Below are 13189 nucleotides of genomic sequence, written 5' to 3'. Positions count from 1 at the left end.
ACCTACTCATTCATCACACTACTAGTAATTTTCAATTCGAATGTTCAAACTGATCTTTCATTCTAAAATCCCGTCGTAAGTTGATTTAGTAACAATGTGTACATTAAGAAACACTTGCTTTCGCAACGAAATGTCAATACATTAATATATTACCCAAAAATGTTTTCCTTATATTAACAAATTATTCGTTATTGTGATATATCTACAGGAACTCTCTTATATATTTTATTGTATCAATATGTTGTACAGTTTAGATCTGATTTTTGTGTGAAGGATAAATCTTATTCGTAGACCTAAAAGCAACATGTGTAAGTCGGACAAGATAAATTTCGAGGGTGTGCCGAGAAAGGGGAGTGAGGATTCACTTACCCGAAATAACTTCGAAATAGTAAGATAAAGCATGAAAAAGAATTTCTTTGCTCGTTGGTTACAGAAGTGATAAAAAAGTTGGCCTCACTGTGTTGTAATAAAATCTTTCTTTTATGTACTTTAAACTCAATCAAGTAATAAGAATAAAGATCCAAATTTGTACCAGCTCTCGAGCAAACCAAGTAGAAACTATTCGATTTTGCCCTGTAAGCGATGCAGAAAGATCATCATACTTTTCAGTTGTTTCTTTATTATTATTTTCTTTTCTTTTATCGCAGTTGAGGGGGCTGCATTCACTATATGGAGTTTGAACTGAACCAATCTTCAGTCTACACTTTATTAGATATTTCTTCAGCATCTCAGCTTGGTGAGAAACAACATCAAGGTCAGGATAAGTACGCGTACTAAAACGTAGAAAAGAGGAAATATTTTTCTTCATTCCTGTGGCAAGTTTCAAAAACGCACATGTATGTTTGTATTTGTGTGTGTGTGCGAAATATTTTCCTTCTATATTTAAATTATTTTACGTTACTGTATGCAATGATGACCAGGTTTATGATGTTGATTAGATATAAGTTGCGAGAGTAAAAACACGAAGTAATCCGCACATCTGGACTGTATTCGAACACAGAACTTTAAGAAGCGAGATCGTGAGTCCAAAACTGAAAGTGTGCGGTCAGGGACGCAAATAGAATAATGGATATTTTCCGACCAAAATTGTTGGTATTGGTGAAATAAAATATCTATGATTGGGTGTCCGGCCGGCCTCCGTGGCCGAGTGATTAGCACAGCGTGCTATAACGCAAGGAACGGGTTCGAATCCCGACCTGGGTGAGTGTGTTCTTTGTGAGTGTCCCTTCATCAATTTCATCATTGTAATCAAGGGGTCCCGGATTCGATACCCGGTGGAGGCACATAGTGGTTCGGATCCCACTTTAAACTGTAGGTCCAGTCCCGATTAGCCTTACTATGCATAAAGTAGACTTAAAACGCCATATCAATCAATGTCATCATATTATCACTCATCTTCATCTTCGCGATTATGTAAAAGTAGCAGAAAAGTCAAATAACAAAATCAATCAAAACGGTGTCCGGGCTAAAAGCATCCCATAATACACACACGTATCTCAGCAGCTATTACCACTCTGTTTACACAAGTTACATGCACACTATTATTACACAAGTTAATTCGCCAAATTTTTATGAAGTTTACGAAGTTCAATGTTGACATCGTTTGCAGCTCGACAGATGTCAAAAAGATACACGAGCTCTCGCCAAATGTTTTCAAGCATCTGCGGCGTTATTAGAGAAACTGCCTGAACAATATTTCAAATCGTCTCGAATTTTCTCTAGTACGCCCAATTTTCTATGAAACCCCAAACCTCCTAACCAAAGCACGCACTAAACCTTCCCCTGTGGTGTTCACATCTCGACTGAGGCAATAGCCGTTCTTGCGCATGCGCGACGCGCCTGCACCAGTGACCTCAAAATTGTGACAAAATAAATCTTGTGGACTGAGCTCTAGATTGACAAAATATATAGTACGGTCCTCGCATTGCAATTCGTTATTTTTGGATACTTTTAGCCCGCGCACCTTGTACTGTATAGAGGCTGTTTTCAGTTTTTCACATCTAATTGAAAAGTAAAGAAGTACACAATTTTTAATATTCTTCCAGAGAGGGAGATGAAGAAGCTTGACTTACAACGGTGAAAGATCATTATGGTTATTATTAACGTGCATTAGTTGCAGATTTACAATTTTCGATTTCTTGTAATAAGTTGTAAACTTGGTTCCATTACACACCAGCAATTACACATTTCCGTTTTTTATTTTCAGACCCTGACTGATAGACCAGACTTCACACTGGACGGCCAGAAATCTGAGCTCCTGATGAAGCAGATGAGGGCGGGAAAACGGAGGCGCTGTTGGTGCAGATTCATCACCTCGTTCCTGGGACTCTTGGTGTTCCTCCTATCCGTGATGGCCATCAGCTTGTTTTACACGCGAGGACAACGAGTTTTTGGTTCCATTTGAAACTCTCAGTTGCAAATCTAAACACTTTAATTATTATCTGCTGGTTGCAGAAGCATAGTATATTATGATGCCTCAGTGAGGTGTTGCGTGCTAGTGTTGTGTGGATGCTGCGTGATATGAATATGATATGAATGCATACCTTATGTTCATTCATTATGTTACACAAAAGAAAATCTAACAAAGTAAACTAACTCGACTGAAGCTCAAAGAACTGAATATAATATAAATAATATTCGCAGCTATTTATTTAAGTATTAATTATTTATACAGAGGTTGATCCTATTGTTGTAACAAGCTTCAGGTATAGGTATAGTTTATAGTTAGCGAAATGAATGTTATGTTGTAGTATATATTTCTAGAATATGTTTATTCATAAAAATAGTAAATTACCTTACTGTGCCATCAATGTTAATAAAATAATTGCCCTTAAAAAGAACAAATATTTCGTTAATTTATAAATACATATACAGACGTATGTCAACTTAAGTTTGGATTGTAACCAGTTTTGTGAAAGCAACGTTTGGGGGTGAATATTCAAATTTCGAAATATCTCAAGATGTATATTGTTTTCTACTAATTTACCAATGCATGGAGCATTTATTTTGTTGATGAAGGTAAAATAACATAAAATTCAATTTAGAAATACGCAGTAAAAATAGTTTTTAGTTCGCATCGTAAAGAGGTCGAGTTATAGGGACGTTGAAGTTGCATAATTTTAATTGTCATTTATGAAAAACTAAATATGCTGACCAAGGCAGTAATTTATTTTATTAAAAACATAAACTAAACGTAAACTTTTGTACTTGATACAGAGTCTGAAGAAGACCTTGCTAGAAGGTTGAAACGTTACGTTTAGTTTATGTTTTTAATAAAATAAATTACTGCCTTGGTCAGCATATTTAGTTTTCATAAATCATGGAAACAAGTCTTAATGGTATTATAATTGTCATTTAATTCATAATTACATAACATGCCCGATTATTGAACTTGCAGGCAATAAATTTAAAAATTATAGTTTTAATGAATATAGTTACAGTAAAATATTTTTAAAATGATAAACATTTCCTTGATTTTTTTTATTTCCATTAGGTGTTGTTGATTTGATCGATATGTACGAATCAAAATGGAATTTTTAACTTTTATTCTTTCATTGGCTGATCCAATTATGGTTATGAATAATCGGTCATCTTATAAATTCATGATTGAAAAATATGTTGACTCTAAAATTCATTGACATTTAAATGTTCTTGCATATTTTATCTTGGTCTTTGTATCTAACGCTATTCACATGAAGTTTTATTGAAAAAAACATGTGCACTCTTTGGGCTGATGTTGGGTGTCTAGATTTTTATTTGTAACTTTTGTAAAGTTTGAACTTTTAATGAGACTAAGTGTTTAACACAAAACAAGTACTTTGACTATAAGTGTTCGTTTTGGTTTGAAAGTTATTTGTTGTGTGGAATTATTAGTTCAAGAAATAATTAATTGAAGATATATATATGCTCTAACCTTTCTTATTCTTTTCCAGTATCTGATTGTGTCGTGGTCGTAATTTAAGCCTACTGATCAGAAAGAAATAAAAAAATTTGTGTTGACTTTCTCGCCTAGAAATTACTTCTGATGTATATTGAACAAAGTAGGTAGGCCAATAAGTGCTAATAGAACAAAGTCGAAGATATACTTATTTAAAAAAAAAAAAAGTATGAATTTGAAACATAAGTTTACTGGTACAGGGTAACGTGTTTGGGAAACAGTTTTCTGTTATGTTCGAAGTTTTCTTTAAAAAAAGAATAAGGAATCATGTTGGATAATAAGATTTAAGTAGGGGTGCAGAAAGTGCTTGTTGCAAAATAGGATGTATCTCTAGTCGTAACTACCTTCTGCGTGTGTAACATTGCAGATATCTCTGTATTGTGGTACAAGAAAAATGCTTAGTATTATATTTCAATAGAATGTAAATGTATAATTTAAAAACTCAATAAAATTATTTTTATTGCATAATTTGTCATTCATTGATATAATCCGTAAATGTAAAACGTTGAACTTCAAAAAATAAACAGTTATGAAATATTGCATTCAATATTGGATTCCTTCTTGATTGATTTATTGATTTGGTTTATTTTACTTCGCATTTCTGCCACTTTTGGATAATCGCGAAGATGAGGATGAGTGATGATATGATGGCATTGATAAAGAGCTTCCGTTTGGAAGGTTTCGCTTATTTCTGAAGCCTGGTTTCCAAGAGACATGTGTAGCTTGGACTGAGTCGTTTTCTCCATACTATGGATCGTGTCGCCTTGTGTGTTGCTCCGTGAATGTTTTTCTTTAGACTAAAGGGGCCCGTGTCGCTTGTCGCTTCGATGTGAAATCTCCGTGTTGCTTGGAAGCGAATGCTCAGTAATAAATGCAACCTTCCGAACCGAATCGACACGAAAACCTTCAATTGCTTGTCGCTAACACATCGCTCGGACTGAACCCCTTTTCAAAGCCGTGCATCGTGCTGCCTCGATATTTCGTACCCCACACATGCAACCTAGATGGCAGGAGCAGTCCATAATCAAAACGACACTAAACAAAGGGAAGAACTATTCTCAAGGAAAGATGCTGTAACTGATCATTAAGACTATGAAGTATGTGATAACAGACACAAATGGAAATCGAACGAAGAAAAAAAATACCTGTACACCACAATTAATTTGGAATTTAAACAAGTGGACTTGGACCACATTTATTCATTCACATCTGAATGATTGGTTGAATTAAAAGTTTTGGGGGCGTCGGCACTAAAGGCCATTTTGCACCCTTCTATGGATACGGGGAAATATCCCCTTATCTAAATTTCTGACTGAAAAAGTTAAAAAATTAAAAGTACAAGGTTGTAAAAAAAACCTGCACAAGACAAGCCCAACACATTAAAAAGTCAGAATGTATTAAAAGCTTCCTCAGAAACGGTGGAAGAGTCCATTTCTTCACAAAGATCTAAAAACATTGGATAAAACATTGTTGTCATCACCCAACAAGGATGACAAACAGTTGGGAAGATTAAAAGTCTGTCTGAGGATAGCAAAGTCGGCACATTCAATAAGAATATGCCAAACGCTTTAAACAACATTAGAAACACGATACATCGGAGGGTCCAGGCCTTGCAGAAAGTGACCATGCGATAGACTGTTGTGACCAATACGCATCCGGGTTAGAAGAACTTCGTATAGTGAAAAAAGAAAAAACACGTTCAAATGATAACGCCATCAAACTTAGCACTAAGAACATAACAAAAACGTCCAAAATTGCAATGTGTCAAAACTAACAGCGCTAGGGAACTTCCCGTCTGCTGCTGTTTTGGATTCCAGAGAAATTTCTCTGTGGTAGTACGGTACTTCACAATAACAACACATCCCCGCGAGCTACAAAAACAAAGGAAAACATTCATAAAATACAAAAAAAAAACACTTTTTAGAGGGGGTATAGGGTACCACGCGGCAAAAGAAATTCGCTGCAGTGGGGTTCCATTCATTGGCAAAATATCAATGAATGGCTTGGTTGGAGTATCACCATATTATGTAAGTAATTTCACAGTATTTATTTATTTAATTAATTAGTTTTCAAACATAAGTACCATGTCCAGCCTAATCACACCGAATGCCATCTACCGATTCCCTAACATAATACCTACTTAATATTAATATTTACACTCACAATTATTACTTATTCACATGTTCTATCTCGGATGAGGGAATTCTCGAAATATCTGCATCTACATATAGCGCAAAGCATTAACGTGGGAGAATATAATACGTGCATAGCCGTCCTCCCAATCTCTATTTTGCATGTCAACGTGAATCACATATTCTACAATTCTATACATATTACACATATATGTTATTACCAGTGATGTGCCGTAGACTATAAGTTTACGTCTACATGCGTTGTCTACACGTAATCTACGCGTAGATTACATAAGGTTGTAGTTTACATAGACTACGTAGACAATCTAAATTGCACTAAAATTAATTTTCAAGGCTTTCATGAAAGGAAAGTGACATTTTCAACTATATTGGTTCCTAACGAAATGAAAAGAACCCTATTTACAACAAAACTTCTCTTCTCTTCTATTACCAACTATGGAAGAAGATGAATAGTATGCAAAAAACAACAACAGATGGCAGTCGTGAGGCAAGAGTGATTTTTTTCCCATAAAACACTAGAATATTTCCTACATTAGGTTTCTTCCTAGGTGAGAAATTGTTCGAATTTGGAAGAAATAGTATGAAAATTTCTCCTTACACATCAGCAACTGATACGCAGTATAATTTTTTTTAATTCCACGGCGCCCTTTGCTAAGTTATCAACTTTCGCCATGTTGTTTACATAGATTACGTAATCTACGTGTATAAAATAGTCTACATGTAGAATGTAGACTATCGTTGTTTACGCGTAGACGCACATCACTGGTTATTACATATCACATAATACTCGAAATCCAGTTCCGTATGATTAGGCCTTTAGATGGTGAAAGTCATATTTCATACATTTTCCGCCGTTTCTAATTTGTTACAAAATAGTCCTTATTATGTATCATTATTCATTTCCTCCTGTGTATTAGTGTTTCATTAATAATAACAATGAGACCAGTGGCGACGATTAGGTGGGGTGCACATTTGCCACATTTGCTCCCACACTATGCTAAACACTGGCTTACACAGGGTTGTTTTTTTTCAGGAGGGGCTGGAATTGTACAGGTGGATGCTTTCAGTCAGTGATTTATCCACACACCCCTAACACCCACAAACATCCTCCGAAATTTTGACGAACACCCCCCTCCCAAGCAGAGAAGTGGCAACTTTCCCTACAAGAGGGTGTAAATATGGATTTTTATATCACAACAATAGAATGACAATGCTTCAACATTAACAGAAAGGGACGATGTAGCTCTACAAGAAGCGTAGTCCAATGGACCTTTCGATCAACTAAAATCAAATTGTCAAGGAAGGAGGGTGGAATATGCAGCATGGTCATTTCCTGGAAACACTAGCTCCCTTGCTTGATAAGGTTTCGGTCAGCTCTAGGGAAGGGACATTGCCATCTGGAAAATGTCAAACTGACCTTTCGCCCTCTTTGCAAGGAGTACATACCGCACACAGTGTTAATAGTTCAGAGTTTGAATACTTAAATAAATATTTCTTAAATACGTTACAGATTTGTAAATTCAATCCCTGAGTCAATGAAATTTACATGATGTTACATTTTCCTTTCGATTCTTTCATGTGAACAATGTAGTATAAAAGTAAGAGAAGAAATTGAAAGATACAGATATCTCCTTGTAGTGAATTCTGTTACTATGATTAGCAACACTATTTTTCTGTAAATTGGGCGAGATGGATGATTTTGAAGTGGCAGAGAAGAGAACAGTCAAATGCCTCAGTGTAGCATCTCAGTTCTGCTTAGTGTAACAAGGTCTGAAACTTTACTGCAAAACTGGGTGAAGAAGGTAGAGAAAATGAAACCACCAGAAAGAAACCGAAAGTGGCGAGTAGAAAAGCAGTGACACTTTATGTAAGTATAATTTCTTCCAACGGATATTCATAAAGTACCAATATAAAATTTACTGACTCAGTATTCGATATAAAACGGCAAGAATTTCATGAAGAACCTAAGTGATTCATTCACGTCTATAGTTGATGTATGTGACCATTTTTGTGGCTCTAAGAGTTCTTACCTATGTTAAAGAAATTATACATTAGAAAGAGAGTTGTAAAAGAGTTATTTAGTTTTCTTTTAAGGCAAAGAGGCACATGACTCCTAATTTCCTAGAGTTTCTTGTTCAGTATTTGAAAGATACACTCTGAATAGCGCCAAGTGTATTTTCCAAAGTTTTGTAAAGGTATAAGACTTCAATATGAAATTCCTTGACCGATTTCGTTCAAAAGCAATACCAGGTAAGGTATCTATCAAACGTGCATCCCAACTTCCCACTATATCTTATAGTCTTGATGGCCATGCTCTAAATATATAGAGTTTCATTACTTTATTTCAGTTTGTGAATCATTGTTTAGACAGAAATTTGAAAACACCAGCAGAATTTGGAACTCACTCGCTACATAGAACTATTAAAATTATACATGTATTTTTTCTAACTGAAGCTAGAACGGGGGGGGGGGGGGCAGGGCGCATGTGCTGAGGTAAAGATGAACGACGAACGAGCAAAGCAAGTTTGTGAAGAGTAAACATCGTGGGATACTGTCGCTATGTTTAATTAATAATATGCATAATCAGTTTGCAAAGTAATAGTTCTAACTATTTTATTTTATTTCCAGATATGTCCTTGTGCATTATTGTATTCATTTCTCGTGAAAAAAGTGTGTAGACCGTTTCAGAACTTTTTCTTTAATCGACAACGACGTCGATGGGTTCATTCTGTGAAAAGAGCACCAAACAGCTGCAGCTACTATCCCACTTTGCTGGATTGAGTATAAAGTGTGTTCGTCATAGAAGGGTCGAGTCGAGCAGACACGCCAGTAACTCGTCCCAGTAACTCTCCCGCACACTCGACCAATGTAAACCAGCCTTCATGTATCAAGGGAAAGTAAACTGTTCTTGCCCCCCCCCCCCCCCCAATTTTAGAACCCAATCGGCGCCACTGAATGAAACCTCGTGTTGAAATGTTGTGATCACAAATTGGGCAGGAAAAACGTTTACACAAGGAAAAAGGAATTTGTTCTCTAAGAATGGGGCAACACTGACATTGAAAGTCACCTCAAGGATTATAGTATATATGAGGATAACCCAGCCCCACAAGCCATGGCGAACGCGGAGATCACTTAGAGGATACGAAAGTTGCTATACGACATTTCCGTTGGAGACGGAAGTTGCTAGCGTTATCTAACAGCTTGGAGTAAAACTACAGCCCTAAACTTATGGTGCCATTAGTCCATGATCAGAGGCTAACTCATAAAACGATCGTATAAATTCAAGGGATGTACATTATAAAGTATATTTGTATTAAATTTATGTACTGTGTTACATGTTACATATTCAAGAACTTCAAACTTTTAATGAAGCTGTTGTAAAGATTTTAGACTTTCATGGAAGATTGTGACGCATTTCACTATTCTCAAAGTTGGTTATTGACTAACCTATGGTAACGCATTGGGGATCAAGTTTTTGTTATAAGTACATTTCGATTTAGTGTGGCTATATTTTACTTTCTGAACCAATATTTAGGTTCATTGTGGAGAATTTTAAAGCTTCTGTGATTCCCTTTATGCTATTCCTGGAATGTTTAGGAATTCAGTGGTGATTGGTTTTGTGATTACGCCTGGTGCTCATGGGCGTCCGGAAGGGGGGGCAAGGGGGGCCTTGGCCTCCCCCTGGAAAATGAAAGTCAACCAAAAAAAAAAGCATTTCACACATATAATTTCATTTTAGCCACAATAATCTGTGTTAATTATTGCATGAACACCATAAATTCAAATTAAAGCAATGTTTTTTATGGAACAACACTATTTTTGGTGAAAATTTGCCTTCGTTTGCCCCCCCCCCTGGAAAAAATATCTTCCTTGCTCCTCCCTGGAAAAAATCCTGCGGACGTCCATGTTGGTGCTGTGAAAGATGCCGCGGGCAATACATATAAATGGTTTGCAGAACATTCACAAAATGAACCTTGGTACTACTGATATAATCTTCCAAGATCAGTTATTTATATAATACGTCTACGTACAGGTCATCTTCGCACTAATGATCATTTAGCACGATTACATATTACAACAAAACAAGTCTGCACATGTAGAGAAGTTAATCAAGATGCCACACATCCTTTGTTACAATGTCCTAATTTCGACAGAGAACGAGATAAATTATATAATGGTTTGTGTCAGTAGCGTACGCAGGATTTCGTCAAGGGGGGGTTATTTCTAAAACTTTCTCCAAATTCACATTACCTTTGATTTATTATACTTTAATTAAATAATAATAAACACAATTAATGAATAATACTTATAGTTAATTAATTAGCTGAATTACTACTAATAATACTACTAATACCACTACTACTATTATGTAGTAGAGCTACATAAATATACCCTTTATGAAAACAATAGAAAGAAATTACTTTCTAATCATTCAATTTTTATCAAATCCTGGGAGCATTTTTTTGTTTTTGTTTTTTGTCTGGTCAACGAGGTGAGACATTTTAAGGGTGAAGAAAATCCATAAAACAAGAAAATATATTAAAATAAATTGAAATAATTAAAGTATGGAACTCATCCAAGAAGCTGCGGTGGTCTGGTCGGTAGAGCAATTACGCGGGAGATCCGGATTCGATTCCCTAAATTGGTTGGAATTTTTCCGGCTTCTTCCCCGCATAAATGCCCCCGATAATTCACATCTGGATTGTCTCACTGTTCTTACCAACAAAACATTTTCCAATAGTTAAGCTTATTGTCGTTTGAATAATTGTCTAGTCAACAAGGTGAGACATTTTAAAGAGAGACATTCAAACGTGCTGCGGTAAATAATACAATGGGAAGGCAGACTGGTGACTGTATTCTTGTCCGCCTAGCCTTTGTCTATACATTAGCCTCTAACAACGAACCAAGAACTTTCTTTAGTTAATTCTCATTGTTCACACAAAAAAACACATGTTCGTTGAACACTGGCGTACGTAGAGGCATGGCCGATGGTTAGACGCACATACTTTTGGTAAATAAAAAAGCAAAATTTCAGTATAAAAACAGAGTCAATTTCGGGTTCAAAAGCTGTAAATAAAATGAAATTTCGCTGTTATAGCGGTATAAAAGCGGTATATAAAATTACATTTTGGTTTTAAAAATGTGAATATAATCCCGATTTAAAAACTGCACTATTACACAAAATAAACATATCCCTTCTAATAGCACATTAAATCATTACCAGAATATTAAGTTTATTCCTGTATAGAGGAGTCCATTTTTGCTTTTCAAATATTTACAGCAAAATTAATCAATTTTCCGTGAATTGCATAACACACAAAATACTTCAGGCTTCAGAAAGTGTCGCGTAGGTATATAAACGGTAAATTTCGTGTTTAAGAGTCTATTTCGCATTTTGCAGTTCATTTCGCATCATTTCGTGACAAAACAGGGTAGGAAAATGCACCTCACACCTTTCAGAAACCTTAAAAATTAACATTGCAATGTGTTGTTTCAAATTTCGTTTTCTTTTTGTCAAAAACGAAATATGCATGCCTCTACCGATGATGTTACAGCCCCTACCAAAATTTTGAGAAAATCAGAATTTTCAAATAAAAATCCGTTGAGAGCTTTAAAAAAATCAAAATGTGTAAATACGAAACCTCTTTTAAAGTGAGTCCCGATTACCATTTTTGTCTTTGAATACAATTTTAATAGACTGAAAAGCTCCAAAAATACGAAATATTTTATTATGCATCCTGCCCTCCAAAACGAAGCCGTGTGTTATCCACATTTACTATACCGGCCCCTCCCCCCCAAAAAAAACTGCGTACGCCAGAGTATTGAACATTGTTGCAACTGAAATACAAAACATTTTATTTCTCTTTTAAATCATAGTTACCCTCATATTTCACTTTCAAGAACTTGTGCAAGGCATCACTCTGAAAGACGCGTGTGCTTGGAATGCTGTGCTTTTCTCCATGCTACATGGAAATAATAATTCAAATTATTATTATTATTATTATTATTAGTGGTAGTAGTAGTAGTAGATGTAGTAATAGTAATAGTATTGTCCCAGATCTTTGACTGTGGTAAATTGGCCATTTAAATTTTTTTCCACAGCATTTTTCATAATATTTCACAAGCTCAAGGGGGGGGTTTAAACCCCGTAACCCCCCCCTTGCGTACGCCACTGGTTTGTGTCGCCATGGAGTTCCATTCCCTACATCTCTAATTGCCCTGCTCACGGATCCCATTCCTCCCACTACATGGTTTCTTTATGGATATGCAAGAAGATGTAATTTGACGATCTAGCAAGCAGTGTGTGTGTGTGTGTGTGTGTGTTGTTTTTTTTGTTTGTGAAAAATAAGTGCATAGTGAACTAAATATATTTTGCAAAAAACTAAGAAAGATGACTAAAATCGACTAACAGTTGATAGGGTCAGAAAACAAGAAGAAGAATAGAATAGGCTAGGAATTGGGTATTTGTGTTTAACGTAGAAGTCTCATTACAAAACTTTTACACGAGTCGTTTACCTTCTATATTGATTAAATACCACCCTCTAAGAAGTCGCAAAGCACACAGGTTGAGTTTGATCGTAACTCAGAAAGATGACTAAAATCGACTACCAGTTGATAGGGTCATAAAAAGAAGAAGAAGAAGAATGAGTTTGATCGTTCTAAGCAAAAGTAGAAACTCTACATATTTTAAGTGTGTGTGTAATTTAAATTCGTGTAGAATTAAATTTTAAGTTTAGTTGGAAAATAATTTTTTCTTGTATCCTAGAAATGAGTTTTGGCTGCATACGTGAATAGTTATTATTTTAAAGGAAAACCTAAACATATTTACAACATTTAGGAATAGTAAATGATTTTTAATTAATGCCAGTAAGAATAAGACTATGTGCAAGGTCAACGTTGACCAAAATCAAATAAAAAAAACATATATAGTCAACGTTACAAATTCTTACAGTTTGACATAATGTGGCTAATTCTTCCTCTATATTTGCATACGATGAATTTTCCTTGTAACTCTACAGTACAATATTTCTTCTTTGGTGAATGTGCTGCGTTACGGGTAGTTTGTTATTTTAGTGCAAGGGGGAGATATTTCGGTTCT

The 13189-nt window shown here is 35.5% G+C and overlaps 1 protein-coding gene across 1 annotated transcript in view; it reads left to right on the top strand.

Moving 5' to 3' along the window:
* The window catches only part of LOC145994675 (uncharacterized), an 86416-nt gene extending 81957 nt beyond the window's left edge, over nt 1-4459 (top strand). Inside the window, exon 3 of the mRNA XM_083130813.1 lies at nt 2207-4459. Within this exon, the coding sequence (XP_082986939.1) occupies nt 2207-2404 (198 nt within the window). The 3' untranslated portion in view covers nt 2405-4459. The remainder of the gene's footprint in view (nt 1-2206) is intronic.
* The last annotated feature ends 8730 nt before the right edge of the window (nt 4460-13189 follow it).

The sequence above is a fragment of the Lepisma saccharinum genome, chromosome 11, assembly GCF_977018435.1.
Source record: "Lepisma saccharinum chromosome 11, izLepSacc3.1, whole genome shotgun sequence".
Classification (NCBI taxonomy): Eukaryota; Metazoa; Arthropoda; class Insecta; order Zygentoma; family Lepismatidae; genus Lepisma; species Lepisma saccharinum.
The sequence above is the reverse complement of the archived record's forward strand: the minus strand, read 5'-3'. Positions and strand labels throughout refer to the sequence as shown.